This window comes from Budorcas taxicolor, chromosome 14 (genome assembly GCF_023091745.1).
Source record: "Budorcas taxicolor isolate Tak-1 chromosome 14, Takin1.1, whole genome shotgun sequence".
Lineage (NCBI taxonomy): Eukaryota > Metazoa > Chordata > Mammalia > Artiodactyla > Bovidae > Budorcas > Budorcas taxicolor.
The window spans coordinates 55,289,560-55,309,554 of record NC_068923.1 but is presented as its reverse complement, the minus strand read 5'-3'; the positions used below and the strand labels follow the sequence as shown (position 1 = coordinate 55,309,554).

At 37.3% G+C, this 19,995-nt stretch overlaps 1 protein-coding gene across 1 annotated transcript in view; it reads left to right on the top strand.

The window, feature by feature from the left end:
• IL7 (interleukin 7) overlaps positions 1 to 14,447 on the top strand; it is a 59,161-nt gene extending 44,714 nt beyond the window's left edge. The window contains exons 3-6 of the mRNA XM_052651928.1: positions 6,525 to 6,605; positions 7,642 to 7,773; positions 10,859 to 10,912; positions 14,328 to 14,447. Coding sequence (XP_052507888.1) covers positions 6,525 to 6,605; positions 7,642 to 7,773; positions 10,859 to 10,912; positions 14,328 to 14,447 — 387 coding nt within the window. The remainder of the gene's footprint in view (positions 1 to 6,524; positions 6,606 to 7,641; positions 7,774 to 10,858; positions 10,913 to 14,327) is intronic.
• The last annotated feature ends 5,548 nt before the right edge of the window (positions 14,448 to 19,995 follow it).

The following is a 19,995-nucleotide window of genomic DNA, read 5'->3' as shown; positions in this document are numbered from 1 at the left end:
TTCAGCAGCATATTTGCCATTGTTCCGTCTCACTTACCTGAAGCCATAAATGCTGTTTTCTATATCTTTTCACCTCCTCTATTTTCTTTTTCTCTAGTTTACTCATGCTTCAGATCTCAGGTGATGTGTTCCTTTCTGAGGGAAGTCTTCACTGAAGTTCCTAAATAAAATTCTCTATAGGCTTTCATGGTAGCATATACTTTTTATGACAATTATCAACTCGAGATTTTATTGCATTTATTGGATTGATGTCTGTCTTTAATACCAGAAGGTAAATTTCTTAAAGGAAGGAACCATCCGTAATCTTGATCACAGTTCTATTCCCAGTTACTATAAGGCACATGGTAGATGTTCAACAAGTGTTGATTGAAGAATAAATGGATGATGTTTCATTTAAGCTAGGAATTAACTACCAATTCTTACTATAATTTGACAAGCTACCTGACTAATGGTAAAATTGGTAACATTTGATATAGGATTACAAGAACAATACAGACCTTTACAAATTTCATACAGATTACAAATTTCATTAAAAAGAAGTTTCACTTTTCAAAGGGTCCTCCAAATGAATCTTTTTATGTCATAAGATTTGGGGGCATGAGTGGGTTGTAATAGTGATAATCAGAAATGGAAGAATATTCTGTAGGGACCAAGTTCATGAGCAGAGTAGTAAGCCATGAGACTAATTCTTGCTTTTCTATGTCAAAACCCCAATCCTTAATCCCATATCAACAAAATAGAAGAAGAATAGAAAGGAGGGAGCCATCAGTTATGTAGCTGCCAATGAGAATCATTTCAGTTCAGATCAGTCGCTCAGTCGTGTCCGACTCTTTGCGACACCATGAATCGCAACACACCAGACCTCCCTGTCCATCACCATCTCCTGGAGTTCACTCAGACTCACGTCCATCGAGTCCTTGATGCCATCCAGCCATCTCATCCCCAGTCAACCACTTCTCCTCCTGCCCCCAATCCCTCCCAGCATCAGTCTTTTCCAATGAGTCAACTCTTTGCATGAGGTGGCCAAAGTACTGGAGTTTCAGCTTTAGCATCATTCCTTCCGAAGAAATCCCAGGGGCTGATCTCCTTCAGAATGGACTGGTTGGATCTCCTTGCAGTCCAAGGGACTCTCAAGAGTTTTCTCCAACACCACAGTTCAAAAGTATCACTTCTTCGGCGCTCAGCCTTCTTCACAGTCCAACTCTCACATCCATACATGACCACAAGTAAAACCATAGCCTTGACTAGACGGACCTTAGTCGGCAAAGTAATGTCTCTGCTTTGGAATATGCTATCTAGGTTGGTCATAACTTTCTTCCAAGGAGTAAGCGTCTTAATTTCATGGCTGCAGTCACCATCTGCAGTGATTCTGGAGCCCCCAGAAAATAAAGTCTGACACCATTTCCACTGTTTCCCCATCTATTTCCCATGAAGTCATGGGACCGGATGCCATGATCTTCATTTTCTGGATGTTGAGCTGTAGGCCAACTTTTTGACTCTCCTCTTTCACTTTCATCAAGAGGCTTTTTAGTTCCTCTTCACTTTCTGCCATAAGGGTGGTGTCATCTGCATATCTGAGGTGATTGATATTTCTCCTGGCAATCTTGATTCCAGCTTGTGTGTCTTCCAGTCCAGCGTTTCTCATGATGTACTCTGCATAGAAGTTAAATAAGCAGGGTGACAATATACAGCGTTGACGTACTCCTTTTCCTATTTGGAACCAGTCTGTTGTTCCATGTCCAGTTCTAACTGTTGCTTCCTGACCTGCATACAGATTTCTCAAGAGGCAGGTCAGGTGATCTGGTATTCCCATCTCTTTCAGAATTTTCCACAGTTTATTGTGATCCACACAGTCAAAGGCTTTGGCATAGTCAATAAAGCAGAAATAGATGTGTTTCTGGAACTCTCTTGCTTTTTCCATGATCCAGCGGATGTTGGCAATTTGATCTCTGGTTCCTCTGCCTTTTCTAAAACCAGCTTGAACGTCAGAGTTCACGGTTCATGTATTGCTGAAGGCTGGCTTGGAGAATTTTGAGCATTACTTTACTAGCATGTGAGATGAGTGCAATTGTGCGGTACTTTGAGCATTCTTTGGCATTGCCTTGCTTTGGAATTGGAATGAAAACTGACCTTTTCCAGTCCTGTGGCCACTGCTGAGTTTTCCAATTTGCTGGCATATTGAGTGCAGCACTTTCACAGCATCATCTTTCAGGATTTGAAACAGCTCAATTGGAATTCCATCACCTCCACTAGCTTTGTTCGTAGTGATGCTTTCTAAGGCCCACTTGACTTCATATCACAAGATGTCTGGTTCTAGATTAGTGATCACATCATCATGATTATCTGGGTCGTGAAGATCTTTTTTGTACAGTTCTTCCATGTATTCTTGCCACCTCTTCTTAATATCTTCTGCTTCTGTTAGGTCCATACCATTTCTGTCCTTTATCGAGCCCATCTTTGGATGAAATGTTCCCTTGGTATCTCTAATTTTCTTGAAGAGATCTCTAGTCTTTCCCATTCTGTTCTTTTCCTCTATTTCTTTGCATTGATCACTGAAGAAGGCTTTCTTATCTCTTCCTGCTATTCTTTGGAACTCTGCATTCAGATGCTTATATCTTTCCTTTTCTCCTTTGCTTTTCGCCTCTCTTCTCTTCACAGCTATTTGTAAGGCCTCCCCAGACAGCCATTTTACTTTTTTGCATTTCTTTTCCATGGGGATTGTCTTGATCCCTGTCTCCTGCACAATGTCACGAACCTCATTCTATAGTTCATCAGGCACTCTATCTACCAGATCTAGACCCTTAAATCTATTTCTCACTTCCACTGTATAATCATAAGGGATTTGATTTAGGTCATACCTGAATGGTCTAGCAGTTTTCCCTACTTTCTTCAATTTAAGTCTGAATTTGGCAATAAGGAGTTCATGATCTGAGCCACAGTCAGCTGCTGGGCTTGTTTTTGTTGACTGTATAGAGCTTCTCCATCTTTGGCTGCATAGAATATAATCAACCTGATTTCGGTGTTGACCATCTGGTGATGTCCATGTGTAGAGTCTTCTCTTGTGTTGTTGGAAGAGGGTGTTTGCTATGACCAGTGCATTTTCTTGGCAAAACTCTATTAGTCTTTGCCCTGCTTCATTCCGCATTCCAAGGCCAAATTTGCCTGTTACTCCAGGTGTTTCTTGACTTCCTCCTTTTGCATTCCAGTCCCCTATAATGAAAAGGACATCTTTTTTGGGTGTTAGTTCTACAAGGTCTTGTAGGTCTTCATTGAACTGTTCAACTTCAACTTCTTCAGCATTACTGGTTGGGGCATAGACTTGGACAACTGTGATATTGAATGGTTTGCCTTGGAGACGAACAGAGATCATTCTGTCATTTCTGAGATTGCATCCAAGTACTGTATTTTGGACTCTCTTGTTGACCATGATGGCTACTCCATTTCTTCTGAGGGATTCCTGCCCGCAGTAGTAGATGTAATGGTCATCTGAGTTAAATTCACCCATTCCAGTCCATTTTAGTTCGCTGATTCCTAGAATGTCGACATTCACCCTTGCCATCTCCTGTTTGACCACTTCCAATTTGCCTTGATTCATGGACCTGACATTCCAGGTTCCTATGCAATATTGCTCTTTACAGCATCGGATCTTGCTTCTATCACCAGTCACATCCACAACTGGGTATTGTTTTTGCTTTGGCTCCATCCCTTCATTCTTTCTGTAGTTATTTCTCCTCTGATCTCCAGTAGCATATTGGGCACCTAATGACCTGGGGAGTGCCTGTTTTGGTATCCTGTCATATTGCCTTTTCATACTGTTCATGGGGTTCTCAAGGCAAGAATACTGAATTGGCTTGCCATTCCCTTCTCCAGTGGGCTGTAAATAGACAGTAGTTCACTTAGAGCACATGTGACCATGAGTGTCCAATTAGAATAGGCATATCGAAGGCATGTTGGCAAAAACCGCACAAAAGTGAACCTTGGGGAAAAAAACATCAAAGAAAATATACAAAGAAAAAGTGAAATAGAAATCAATTTTGTAAGTAGTTATTGTTTTTGAGGAAGGGACTGATATGAATGCAACAGAAAACTTTCCAAGATAGAAGAAAACTGTGCTGCAATGAAAGATGTAATTCTACAAATGGAAAGGACATAAGGTGTTTCAGGAACAACATAGATAATGTTTTTACTGAAGAATATTGAGTTCATAGTCAAGGTGATCTTGGATTGTCTCTTATTTTTCATTTTCATAATAAATATGAATATTCAAGTACGTCAAGATCCCTTTAATAAACTATTACTGATAAAGTAATTCTGCTATTTTCTAGATCGAAAGATGGATGTGTAAGCTTCTTTCCAACTCTATGATTCTATAAATCTTAGTCTGAACCATCTTTTTCATAGGGCTTAAATGAAAACAACTGCAGAATGCAACTGTAGTTGTTACTCATTTATGTTTATGTTAAATTTATTCATAAAATGCAAACTAAAGTTAACCATTCAGTTATAATTGTGACTTCTATAGAAGTCAGCCTTTTATGTCAACCTTTTAAGTAACAGTTTTATCTACTGCTGCAAACATTTGACAAACAAATCACCTGGTACAACATTACCTTTCTGTATCTGCCAAAAATGAGTCTTGTTTAATACATGGAGCAGTGGCTTAACCAATATGGCTTTTCAAATATTCATGTCTCACAATTTATTAAAATGCTCAAAGAAATAGGTACTATTTTATATTATAATATTTGGTAAATTGAAAAATGTCATACAGATTGGCTGCATATTTTTTAACCTTTTTTTTTTTTTTGGAGGCATTGCATGGCAAAAACAAGGTTTTCCCAGGTGGCTCAGTGGTAAAGAATCCACCTGCCAATGCAGGAGACATAGGTTCAATCCCTAGGTCAGAAGATCCCCTGGAGAAGGAGACGGCAACCCACTCCAGTATTCTTGCCTGGGAAATCCTATGGATAAAAGGCCCTGGCAGACTACAGTCCATGGGGTCGTGAAAGAGTTCGACATGACTTAGCAACTAAACAATAACATGGCAAAAACAAAGTGCATGTCTTATCAGAGAGAAAGGTATGAATGATTTATTGTCCTTCTTGAGGTTAAATATAAGTCAATAGGAAAACGAGAGAACGTTGGAGAACATTAATTCTCCACTATCTTTTCAGGAATGTGTATTAATATAATGGCAACATGAGGATAGTTATAGAAAAATATATCTGTTTGCACTTGAGCTATTTTCAGAATGACTAGGATGGTTGGTGCTAATAAATCTTGTTTATATAAGCACACTTTTACAAACATAAGAAATGATGTACAAGTGTCAAGCAATACAGCATCTGCCCTTTATATCAAATGGCACAAAAAAATGCAACTTTTTTTTAAAAATCTTTGTTTTCCCATTAAGCTTGGCAGAGAACCTTGTATACTGACCTGTAGGAAGTGCTGAATGGTTAAATGAATGATTACATGTTCAGGCTGTATAATTCTTACAGGCAAAATAGATAATATATACATTTAAAGTCAGGATAAACGCAGAGACTATTTATGCTTTTCACAGGTGAGAAGACTAATGCATATTTTTCTGAGAGGCAGATGAAGATTAGAAGCCCATGATTAAATCCTGCCATTACTCCAAGTTTTGTCTGTTTCTTTGATGACAACACATAGCTTAAGATTGCTTGATAGCAGCTTTGATTATGATGGAATTGCTAGTTTGCTGGACAGAGCTAGTCCAATCCTGTGCAAAAAGAATCTGAATCCTTAGGAAATTCTAATATGTCAACTGTATTCTGGATTCAGGTAATCCCCACCTTCGAAAGATAAGAAATTCCTTAGATAAGAAAAATGAGAATGTGCCAGTCTGCCTTCCCACTCCTACATGACAATACACACATTCAATCTCACTTTTTCACAGCAAAATTCTACCTCAAACATCGCCAACCGGATTAAAATGTTGTAGAATGAATTTCAACTTCACTCTGTCAAGTAAATTATTCTTAATTCCCTTTGTCGCTGTTTGATTGTGTCAGGAAACTGGACCAAATAACTGCTTAAATTAATCTCAACTTCATGATTTCAAAATTTATAGTGTTTCCAATATAGTGAAAGACTCCTTTTGACCCCATGGACTGCAGTCTGCCAGGCTCCCTTGTCCATGGAATCCTCCAGGCAAGAATACTGGAGTGGGTTGCCATTCCCTTCTCCCATATAGTGCAACTCCTATATAGTAGAACTACTATAATAGATACTTTCATTACCCCCTCCCAAGAACCAGTTTCTCTCACTTTTTGAATTAAGCTATGGAGTCTAGGGAAGCTCTTTTTAAGGGTTTGTGTATATACTCGTTTATTCTTCAAATATAGAAAATTATTCTTCCTGCCTAGTCAGCTGAGCCAGGTTGTTTTCCTAAAAATGCACATATAAATACCAAATATCATAACATTGTTATTTTTATAATTACAACATACTAGAAAGGTCCCCAGTTTAACCATATTATTTTATATTATTTATTACAGGACAACATGATAAACTTTGATAGCAATTGCCTGAATAACGAACCTAACTTTTTTAAAAAACATTCATGTGATGATAATAAGGTAATGATAATTATTTGGAGTTTATATGTCATTTGAGCTTGATATCATAGAAGTTTATATTTCCTGTATCTGTTTATTATACTGATTATTAATGACATAGTCTTTTGGTTCTAACCTGACAATTCCCATTGATATATTGTTATATTGTGGTCTTTCATACTTTTATTTTACAAATTGCCCTATACTTATTTGATAAATATTCCTTTCAATTTTAGCATTGTGTTTTTCACCTTGAAAACAGTAGAACTGCTGAATTCAAAGATACACATCTCAGTCCTGAAACATTTATTCAGGAAAATGCTTGTCAGAATGATTGCTTGCATATACACACATAATTGATGGGCATAATTTAGTTGTATGCATTTTAAAATTTTTTCTTTCAATATTTTCTTATCTTCAAATCATTACCTCCTCTATTTGGTATAATGTTACAATTTACAGAATTTTGAATAAAAGTTTGTGTCATCTCTTTCTTCAGAAACTAGTGTGCTATTCAAGTCTTTTCGAAACTCACAATAACTGAGTTAACCTCATGGCATTTGAGTGTATCCATAAATTCCTAAAAAAAAATTCCTTAAAGTATTTGAAACACTTGTTTTAGGAAAATAGGCCCTTTATTATTGCCAGTTATTCATCCATATCTCCAAAGGGGCAAATACAATAATAATAAAAATCACACATACCTTTTATTACTGCTGCTTTCAGAAGCGCTCTCCTTTAGTTATCTTGTTTAAAACTGAATAAACTTATGTGCTCACTCATAAGCGATAAGATCATACATAACAAAGAAAAGAGAGTTTAAAAAGTCACATAATCATTAAACTGAGTTCTAGGCACTTTAGGCTGTCACCTGGGAGCTAAACAGGTTCAGTTTAATTGCTCATCAGTCATGTGATTAACTGGAATAGAAGAAAAGTGGGGTGGAGGTGGGGCATTATTTGGCAATACAGTTCTGGCTTTAGGCTCTTTAGAAAAGCTTATTATTTCTTAATATTTTATTTGAACCACAGCCCTTCTGATGTTTTTTCTATAATAGGAAGCTTCATTTTTAAATCGTGCTGCTCGAAAGTTGAAGCAATTCCTTAAAATGAATATCAGTGACGATTTCAAGCTTCACCTATCAACAGTTTCACAGGGCACACTGACACTGCTGAACTGCACCAGCAAGGTAAGCTGAGGACTATTTACTTTGAGCCAAAATATAAACTCCTCCCGTGATAGGATACTATTATTCTCTGATGATCATAAGCATTAGCAGAGAAATCCAAGTGCTTATAAGAAAACTAAAATGCATTTACTCAATTCTAGAAGAGGAAAATTTCAACTTGTAAAGTACCTATTCCTCTTTTGACTAGGGCAAAGAAGTCATTTATAAAAGGGGACTAAAAATAAAGAAGGGTAACACTGTAAATCAACTACAATTAAAAAAGGAAAACAAATCAATGAAAGAAAATAATAAATAGTATTGCCATGGGCGTCCCTCATAGTTCAGTTGGTAAAGAATCTGCCTTCAATTCAGGAGACCCTGGTTTGATTCCTGGGCTGGGAAGATCCACTGGAGAAGGGATAGGCTACCCACTCCAGTATTCTGGCCTGGAGAATTCCATGGACTGCCTAATTCATGGGGTCACAAAGATTGGACACAACTGAGCAGCTTTCACTTCACATTGCCATAGTAACTTTCAAGGAGGCTAGTGACGAGGATGGTAAATTTTTATTTCTAGAATATCTTAATTTTAATCCATTTATGTACACATTTGTAAGAACTCAGAACCTATAAAAATTCATCATTTAACAAATATCTTTTTATATAAAATTTGAGTGTATTTATGTCCAACAATTTTCAGTTTTTTTGCCTCAATAATTTTGATAAGTACAGGGCTAATTTTTTCTACTTATCTATTAGCAGTTATGAAATATAACCAATAAAACAAAATTTGGAAGACATTATCTTGGGACTAGACAACAATTTCTTCACCTGCAAAGTGGAGAAAAATATAGTATCTGCATTATAGGATGCTGAAAAGGTTAAGTGTTAAACGATATAATGCATATAGCATGCATGCATGAGAGCTCAGTCATGTCCAACTCTTTGCAACCCCATGCACTGTTGCTTGCCAGGCTCCTCTATCCATGGGATTATCCCATCAAGAACACTGGAGTGGGTTGCCATTTCCTCCTCTAAGGGGTCTTCCTGACCCAGGGATCAAATCTGTATCCCTTGCATTGCAGGTGGATTCTTTACCACTGAGCCATCTGGAATGCCTGCTTTGTACTAAAAAGCTTCAATAAATTTTTATTATTACTATTATTACTTTACTCTTTCTTTAGGAATTTTACCAGCTGCCATATAAAGCCAAAATACATATTAAAAAAATTAATCTTATATTTAACAGTTTTATGATAGAAAAAGGATCGTTTTTAAAAAAAAATTTAATACTAGTAATTGCCCACAGAAGGTAAAATGTCATGATTGTCCTTGAGCCCTACAGACAGTGATGAAAATACATGTTGGACCTTAATAAGTTGGACTATGTCATTTATCATCATGGTTATTTACTTCATGCAAGCCAGCCTCCTCCTGGTGGTGTTTTTGCCAAGCTTATTTCCAATCTTGTCCACTTACTCATGTTAATTTCTTATATAGAATTTCTTCTGTTCTGTTTTCTATATACTTGATCTCTCCTGTTCTATCTATACATTCTTCAAGGCAAAGTTTAAGATTCATGAAGAGCTTATATTTCAGCTCTTAATCCTTACTTATAACAAATGATTTAAAGTACAGTCAGCAGGAGAAGGAGAGGGAAGGACTAATTGAGAAAGTAATATTGACATATATATACACTATCATGTGTAAAACTGGTAATTAGTGGAAAGCTTCGATACAACACAGGGAGCCCAAGTCTGGCACTCTGTGATGACCTAGAAGGGTGGGATGGGAAGGGGTAGGGAGGCTTCTGAGAGAGGGGATATATAAAATTATGACTGATTCACGTTGTTTGGCAGAAACTGATACAACACTGTAAAGCAATTATTCTACACTTAAAAAACAAAAAAATAAGGAGGATGACATTTAAAAAAGTAGTCAGCCTGTCATATCCATTGGTTCTGCATTCTCTTATTCAACCAACTGTGGATCAAAAATATTAAAAAAAAAAAATTCCAGAAACTTCCAAAAAGCAAAACTTAAAATTTGTCAAGCCACATTTACAACTATTTATGCAACACCTACATTGTGTTTACAACTACTTACACAGCATTTACATTGTATTAGGTATTATAAGTAATCTAGAGATGATTTAAAGTCTACAGGAGGATGTGCCTGGTGATAAGCAAATTCAATGCTATTTTATATACGGAACTTGAGCATCTGTCCTTGGATTTTGGTATCCACCACGGTCCCAGAACCAATCCCCCTACAAATACAGGAGAGTTACTGTACTATCTTATGCAGGAATGAGAAGTTCATTTCATGTTGCTTACAAATGCAATTGCTTAGTAATGCCTTATGTTGAGTATAAGTTTCAAGTCAGGGCTTAACTGAAAAGAATGCAGAGCAAACTAGCAATCTCACCTCTTGGAATAGGAAGGGTTAAAGGTCATAGGTATGCTGTATGTTTGCAATTCTTTCTCTTGTGTGAGGAACTTTGCATGGATGACCATGTTCCAAAATCAACTAATTTTAGAGAGAGAAATAACACGAAAATTTAAATCTTGATATTAAAATGGTTACAAAATTAACTGATACAATCTACTTTTTTCTTGTAATGAGAAGACAAGATATTAAAGATGGTTAACTACATTGAATTTTCTTCATGAGTCAGGCATGCTACAAGCTTTTTATTGTTGTATATTTCATCTTGCTTCTGATGGGTAAAGTTTAATAAAATTTATGGTTAGGATTTAACAACTTAGTGCAATATCATTTTCATGTTGACTGAAATTCTAGTTTTGTCTCTGTTAGTATACCATTCCATGTTTGTTTTTCAGATCTCACAGCAATTAACACAGTGCTGGACACATGTGCAAAATTATGAGTCTAGGTTATTTGGAGGACTAACCTTTCTTGTTTCTCCCTTTTCTCTGATATTTCATAATATTTCTAAATGAAATTAGTATTCTGCCATACTAACAATTTAGATTCTCAAGTAGATTACATGAGCTGAAGGTAATATGAAATTTAGCAGTTATAATAATGGAAGGAGTAATTAAGGACTAATAATCAATATTATAAATATGACTTTGTTTTTAAGGGTAAAGGAAGAAAACCACCTTCCCTGGGTGAAGCTCAACCCACTAAGAATTTGGTAAGAGTTACCACACCCTCCAGATGTTTGCCTTCAACAGCTTGAAATAACTCCAGCATCCTGATACAGCTCAGCCCTGTTAAGGAAACAACAAAGCAGAAGTCCTCATACATGACAAGCCTTCAAAATAAATGAATCAGGAGGGCCGTAAGGCCAGGCCTCAGAGCAGCGCTCTGTAACCTTTGGGTGGTGGGCTGGAGCCAGTGTGCACCTCTCTTCCCAACTCCATGTTCTATGTTGTCATTTTAGTAGTTTGGTACTGTCTACAGGCATGAGGGGGCTTCTTAGGTGACGTTAGTGGTAAAGAACCTGCCTGCCAACGCAGGAGACGAGACGTGGGTTCGATCCCTGGGTCAGGAAGACCCCCTGGAAGAGGGCATGGCAGCCCACTTTAGGTTCTTGCCTGAAGAATCCCACGGACAGCGGAGCCTGGCAGGCCACAGTCCCTGAGGTCGCAAGAGTTGGACACGACTAACAGCTTGTGAGCACACGTGGGCTGGAGACCATGCAAACTGGCAGAGGCCAATGTGAAGGCAAACATCTTTCCTATCAGCTTTTTGCTCAACAATTTCTGAATGTTTCTCTTTGAATTGTTTCCTTTTATAAATGGTTGGTTTTGAAAATAGTCATTATAATATTGGTAAAGGAGAAGTGAGATACCACTTAGAAATTGGACCTCTTTAAACTGCATTTTTAAAAACCACTATTTTAAAATTAAAGAAGCTAGGGAAAATGTCAGAGCATTGATTTTTTTAAAAAGAAAATTAAAACCTCAATAGGTAATAGGCAAAGGACATGACCAAACTATATAGAAAAAAATAAACTAGAAAACAAGATACAAATTAAAAAGGTGACCTTAGTAAAGAAATGCATATTAAAAATGAGGACCCTTTTTAAATCTATTTTAATCGTACAGATTATACAATATATTAGTGTTGTTGTTTTGTTGCTAAGTCATCTGCCAGTCTCCTCTGTCCATGGGATCTCCCAGGCAAGAATACTGGAGTGGGTTGCCATTTCTTTCTGCAGGGGATCTTCTTGACCCAGGAACTGAATTCATGTCTCCTTCATTGGCAGGCAGATTCTTTACTACTGAGCCACCAGGGAAGCCCATACACTATATACTGTATACGTGTAATAGGACATGAATACTCTATATTATATGTACACACATTCTATTAGATTGTTACCCAAAATTATAGCAATATGCAAAATATTTATGAATGAAAAAGAATATTTCACTAAATGCGACAATGATATATTAACTAGAATGAGGCATGGAAAAATACACACACCTGGTTCATGACAGCGACAGATTCTTTTTTCACATTTCCATTATTACGTTATTTGACCACTCTGTGTGTGTTAGTCATCAGTCGTGTCTGACTCTGTGTCTCGATGGACTGTAGCCCCACTAGGCTCCTATGTACATGGAATTTTACAAGGCAAGGATACTGGAGTGGGTTGCCATTCCCTTCTCCAGGAGATCTTCTCAGCCCAGGATAGGAGTATAGAAATCCCTTACTCCTCTTAGAGAAGCAGAGTGAGTCTGCACACCCTGACACTCAGGAAGCCCTAGGTATTCCAACTTAAAGGGGAATAGTTGAAATGAGTAGTATCAATATACGGAGTGCTTCTGGCTAAGGGGATTTGGAAAGAAAGTTTAGAAAAAGGAGATAACACCTGTGTGCCTGAAATTACAGACATAAAATCATGTTTATTTGTCTTTTTAATGAATGTTTAGTCTTGGTCTACGTAGAAAAGTCATGAAATGTTCATGTCTATGTATTTCAAGTCTGCTAGTCACATAAACTTCAGTTTATACTTTTTAAAGATATTTTGGTATATGACTTTTTTATTTTACTTCCTCACCACCCCTCGCTCTCTGTTCTGTTCAGGAATCTTGCATCCAAACCCTGAGACATTAGTTAATTCTGAGACATTAACTCACTTCTCAGACATCCAGAGTCCACATCTCAGGGACTAACAAAAATATAACTGAGGATACGCAGAGCTGCTCTCTTTTATGTCTGTTACATCTGAGGTGTCTTTTCTCCACTTCCTGTAGGTTGTACAGGTAGCCCTTTTGAAGATTTTTGACATAGCCATCTTCTTGGTCTTCTGACTTTCAAAATAAAGTCATATTCCCTGCCTCAAAAAAAAAAAAAGTTCTGGGATCCTCAATACAAAGAATATTAGAAATCCTCCTTCATATTTACCTTTGACATCTGTCCTCTAATTTTTTAAATGAATTAAGAGTATGTGTTAGTGTTACTAAATATATAATTGAAAGAAATCTGAATGTGACCAAACTAAAAATAGGACAAACAAGCTCAAGACCCAATCTATTACATTTACTTGACTATGTGACCATGGCAGATTACTTACCCTGTTTGCATCTCAGTTTCCTCAAATGTGAAAAGTGAAATCATCAATTTTATAGTTACTAAGTAGATGAAATAATATATGTATAGCACTGAGCTCAGTACCTGACCTAGAAAACACCTAATAATTGGTTGTTATTGAAATGAAGAAATTACCCTGTAGTAATTCACTTCTCAGGCATCCAGAGTTCACATCTCTGGGACTCATGAAAATATAACTGAGGGTACACACAGCTACTCTCTTCTACGTCTGTTACATCAGGTGTCTTTTTCTCCACTTTCTGTAGGTTGTACAGGTAGCCCATTTGAAGATTTCTGACAGAGTAGGAAAGCTAGCTTATGAGGCAGGCATCTTCCATTCTCTAGTGAAGACTAGGGAACAAACTTAATTGGGATATATATATATTAATAAGGATATATCCTTACTAATCATCTTTGCCAAAATAAACTGAATATTTTCAGTATTATTTCTTCCATAAAAATATTTTTCCATTGGAAAAAAAAAACACTCAGTTGAATAATGTACAGATTTGTCTCACAAAAGTTTAAACAGTGCTCTTATGTCCACTTATGTTGCACTGGTAAAAATGGTGGCCACCTGACATAGCTCTTTAATCCTAAATTTTAAATCATAACAACCTTGTATATCCTACACATCAATGACTGCAGCTAGGAACCATAATTTTAAAAAATGTCATTCAATGTTCTCCTTTTTTAAAGATTCTTTTGATGTGGACCATTTTTTAAATTTTCTACAATAATGCTTTTATGTTTTGGTTTTTTGGCCACAAGCTAAGGATCCTACAAGGCTCATAGGATCTTAGCTCCCTAACCAGGGATCGAACCAGTACACCCTATACTAGAAGGCAAAGTCTTAACCACTGGGACTACCAGGGAAGTCCCAAGATTCTTCTTTTTAATTACGAAATTGTTAGTATAACCTAGTATAGTGGAAACAGATTGAATGTTTTGCAATGTGTATTTTTACTAAAATGTGAACTTAAAACCTTTTTTTTTATATATTTCTCTAGGAAGAGAATAAATCTTTAAAGGAACAGAGAAAACAGAATGACCTGTGTTTCCTAAAGATACTACTACAAAAGATAAAAACTTGTTGGAATAAAATTTTGAGGGGCATTACAGAACATTGAAAATATGGAGTAGCAATATAAAACCTTGAGCTTTATTTGTATCCTCCAAGAATCTATCTGCTCATGCAATTTTTGAGGGCAGAATGCCTCCTGGAAGTTACTGAATGCATCCTGGTTAAAACAGATTACAGCAACTGAGAAATCCTTACTGTAGTACCAGATGATGGACCTAAACAATGGAAACCAAATGCTGCAATCAACAAAACTATTTCACACGTATGAGGACATATATTAATCGGTATCAATTCTGAACAGTTTAAGACAATCCATGTAAGGTATTAGTTGCAATAATATTTTTTAAATGTGTTTAAAATCTTAAGAAGATATATAAAAGATATATAAATTCTGTGAAGTATATAAAGGTTATGAGGGTTAAAAATTAACATTTCATTATTACCAAAATATATAGCTTTATGCCCATTATGCATCAGTATACTGCAATGAGAGTGGAAATTGCTGTCGTCTGTGCTGGAAATGTTTCAGAGTTAATGGTGAGATATGGATAAGGCCCATGAGAATGAGTCATGTAAAGAAGCCATAGCATAAAGGAGTCCAAGGTGATTGAAAGATATTAAGAGATGTAGTTAGACATGAATGTATAATACAGTGCCTTTGATAAATGATATTATAGATGTTTTAAAATTAAAGAACAGTTTCACAAAGCAGAAAGTCACCTGCTCTAAGGATGCTAAACCATAGCACTGGGTTACTTTTGTCATTTATGTGTAATAAAATTTGTCTACATGAGTTTGCAATTTGGGAAGTATATTTTTAAGAGAATAATATATGTTGGCCTTTTAATTAATGGAATGTGTATATTTAATTTTGACACAATATCTGTATATAAAAATATTTTCATACAGTATTACAATTGCTTACTTTGGATAACATTTCTCCTTTGATAATAAATGACCTATGTATTAACACTGTCAGATTCATTTAATTAATCCCAACAAGATTTTTTTTTTTGGTCAACCCATGTGGCTTATGGGATCTTAGTTCCCCCATGAGGGACTGAACCTGGGCTCCCTGCAGTGGAAGTGCAGAGTCCAAACCACTGGGTCACCAGGGAAGTCCTTCAAAAGAATTTTTCAAGCCCAAGATTTTTAATACTGCACCATTATTTAATTTTTCACTTCCACTGAAATATAATCTTTAATCTCTTAACTATCAAGAATGTACATGAGACTAGGACCCCAAAACTAAGTAAGAATAGGAACACTACTTTACTCCCTGTTTTTGTCACAGCCTGAAAACTAGCTTATGAGGCAGGCATCTTCCATTCTTAAAAGTGAAGACTATTGGCAAATCCTTCTAAGCTTAGATTTGCCAATAGTCTTCACTTACAAAGGGAATTGAAAACACTATTCTAGGCGGATCAAGTCTTCTAAAATAGCCACTGTGGTCTCATCATCACCTGCGTCAGAGCTGACTGACTTATTTAACCTACAGACAGTGCTCAGGTGCCATCCTCAATGTGTGGAGGTAAGACCTTCCTCTCAGTTCACGTCTGTCTCTCAGCTTCTCTTTCTCTTCTCTTTCTGTTGTGTCCCCAATTCACACAGAGTTTCCTCCTCACTGGTGCAGACGGTTGTATCAAGTTGTACACAGAGTTGTACAGACTCACTGATTATCTCAGTAATGAGGCGGTGAGCCAACTAGGTTTTCTCTTTCGTTTTTTATTAATTCCAGAAAAGGGAGTTTACTAACACTTTTTGGGAGCAACTGATTCTTCACCAAGCTTTTCCTTCAGACAAACTTTTCAAAGAAGGCTATGTTTCCTCCCACCACAAAATAGGTCAACTATGTGCCACACCTCCACCCTGACGAACTGGTGCTGTTGGTAAACCATCAGCTATGAAGAGAGGACATTTTAAGTTTCTAAAGGGAAACTCTTAAAAAGTGTTCTTGAAAGTGTTTCCATGAAGGCTGTCTATAATGCTCCTAACAGGGTTGAGATTGTGACAAAATAAGGAGCGATTATTTAAAAATACTTCATTAAAAATTATTAAAATTTTCCTTTTTAACTACTGACTTTCATTTTTATCATTTGTTTATGATAGAATTGAATTGTAGAGAAAACTCACATCCCAAAATTCTTATTCAGCATAGTGTGAAATTCATGGAAAAAACCACCAGGCTTTTATGACTGTATTTCTCTTGTTTCCTAGCTACTAGCAAGGTAAGTAAAGACATGGCAGATTGGTTAGTAATGATCTTGGATACTACATTTTTTATTATTTCTATCACCTAAATAGATTTGTTTTATTTCAATGGACACTGTCTTTCAGATATGTATGTGGATGCCTTAAATCAGCACTTTTTAAAGACTATCACAAGAAACCCTCTATAGATTTAAAAAAAAAAAAAAAACAAAACCTGAGTTCTGAAATCAGATAATTTTCTCTTGGAGATTCACAATTCACATATTAAAAGCTCTGTAAACTCACAAAGTTTTTTTAAAAGTTTAACATCAAGATAGCATTTCCAAAATTGATTACAGAACACTTTTATGTAAAAACCACTAACCTAGCACACTTGGAGGAATATTGCTTTATACAAAGAGACTCAGTTAAGAGTCTTTTAAAACAAGCTCTAAAGGAATTTGCTGAAGTAAGAGATTTTCCTTTCAGGATTAAGGAGGAGCCACCCCGTGCCTGAGGCCAGGGGCAGCGACTGGGAGGAGCAACCCAGTGTCCAAGGAGCGGTGGCTGCACAGGCGCAGGAGGGCCTAGAGGAGCTATCCCACGTTGAAGGTCAGGAAGGGCGGCGGTGAGGAGATAGCCCTCATCCAAGGTAAGGAGCAACAGCTGTGTTTTGCTGGAGCAGCCGTGAAGAGATACCCCACACCCAAGGTAAGAGAAACCCAAGTAAGATGGTAGGTGTTGCCAGAGGGCATCAGAGGGCAGACACACTGAAACCATACTCACAGAAAACTAGTCAATCTAATCACACTAGGACCACAGCCTTGTCTAACTCAATGAAACTAAGCCATGCGCGCGGGGCAACCCAAGATGGGCGGGTCATGGTGGAGAGGTCTGACAGAACATGGTCCACTGGAGAAGGGAATGGCAAACCATTTCACTATTCTTGCCTTGAGAACCCCATGAAAAGAAAGATGCTGGGAGGGATTGGGGGCAGGAGGAGAAGGGGACGACAGAGGATGAGATGGCTGGATGGCATCACGGACTCGATGGATGTGAGTCTGAGTGAACTCCAGGAGTTAGTGACGGACAGGAAGGCCTGGCATGCTTCGATTCATGGGGTCGCAAAGAGTCGGACACGACTGAGCGACTGAACTGAACTGAATTGATCACAACTGGACGTGTTCTCTTTAGGCCATCCTTTCATTTAGTCAGTTTAAGAAGGACATTTCATCAAATCTAATGTAAATTTTTCTGTGGAAACACACATCCTCTATTCTAATTCAGATGGTCTTTATGGTACTCTATCCATGAAATCTTCATGCTTTTAGTCATTATGGTCTTACTCCTTAGGAAGTTCTTCCAAATTCTATCAGCTGTAAATAAAAATCATGTTTTCCATGAAGGTAAAAATTTCTAAAATCTCACTTTTTAAAATTCTTCATTTATCTTCAGCACAGTCCCAGTAGCTAAAATTCCACCAGGCTTTACTTTTTGAGGTATTATGAAAAAACAAGTATAATGTATTTGCTTTTGTAAACTATCTATTGCTCCACTTCCATCATCACAAAATTTGGGCACGTATTTCCAAGAGGTTTGTCACTCTACTGTCACTTAAAATCTTTGCACTAGATTAATACTAATAGTTATCAACAAATTTCTACATAGAACATTTCACTTCAGTTTTCAAATTTGCTACTTTGAAGGCTATACAATGGAATATTTCTCAGTCATAAAATAGAACAAATTTGAGTCAGTTGAACTGAGGTGGACAAACCTAGACCCTGTTACACAGAGTGAAGTAAGTCCAAAAGAGAAAAATAAGTATTGTGTATTAATGCATACATATGGAATCTAGAAAAATGCTGATGAACCCATTTGCAGGGAAGGAATAGTGTCACAGACATAGAGGTAAGACTTGAGGAAACAGAGGGGAAAGGAGAGGGTGGGAAGGACTGAGAAAACAACATTGCAATTTATACATTACCATATGTAAAGAGGGCTTTCCTTGTGGCTGGGCTCCCCTTGTGGCTCAGCTGGTAAAGAATCTGCCCGCAATGCGGGAGACCTGGGTTCAGTCCCTAGGTAGGGACGATCCCCTGGAAAAGGGAAAGGCTACCCACTCCAGTATTCTGGCCTGGAGAATTCCATGGACTGTATAGTTTATGGGGTCACAAAGATTGGAATCGACTGGGCAACTTTCACTTTCACCTTCGTATGTAAAATAGCTAGCTAGTGGTAAGTTACTGTGTAACCCAGGGAGCCCAGCCTGGTGCTCTGTGAGGATTTAGAGAGGATGTGCTGGGGGTGGGTTGGGAGGGAGGCTTAAAAGGAGGGGATATATGTATACTTACGGCTGATTCACATTGTTGTACAGCAGAAACCTACACAAAGCAATTATCCTCCAATTTAAAAAAATGTTTTAAATGAAGGCTATTACAAATATAACCAAATTCGTTCTCTAAATATGTCAGCCATTCCCTGACATATGCACACCTGCTGTAAGGGAGTCTGTACCAGCCATGACTTCTGCTAAGTGTTCTTAGCCGTGTGAAGTCATGCTTCTCAACCTGACCAACAGGGCCCTTTAGGGCATCTGCCCGAAGTACAGTTAACTGAGAGACTAACGATCTGTGATAAATGTCACACAGCTTGAGAAAATGAAAATGTTCCAGAAGTGTGTGCCACAATCTCAAATAAATTTACCCAAAGTAAGACTGAAATAGAATGTTTTAAGGTTTTATTAAGTTGAGAACTGGCAAATTGAAGGAATGGGGGAACAAAGAAGTACATAGTAGTGAGTGAAGGAGATACACAATTAGAGAATGGACAGATGAGTAAGAGAAGCATAGAGCCTGGCAGAGGGACCAACCCTTACAGCTTCCTCAGGACCTAAAGACATTCCAGTTCTAATCCACATGCTTCTTTTATTAATCGTCCATCCTTCTTTTCATGGTGTCTTAGAAGGATATCTGGTCCATTATACTTGAAGCTTATATTGAGATGATTTTACATGGATGAATGAGAAAATAAGAATGAAAGGTAAGTTTATGAATATCAGGTACTATATTAGGAAGGGAAACTTAATGACTAGACCATCCAGGTAGGACCTAAATCAAATCCCTTATGATTATACAGTGGAAGTAACAAACAGATACAAGGGATTAGATCTGACAGAGTGCCTGGAGATCTATGGACAGAGGGTCGTGACACTGTACAGGAGGCAGTGATCAAGACCAGCCCCAAGGAAAAGAAATGCAAAAAGGCAAAATGGTCGTCAGAGGAGGCCGCACAAATAGCTGAGAAAAGAACAGAAGCGAAAGGCAAAGGAGAAAAGGAAAGATATACCCATCTGAATGCAGAGTTCCAAAGAATAGCAAGGAGAGATAAGAAAGCTTTCCTCA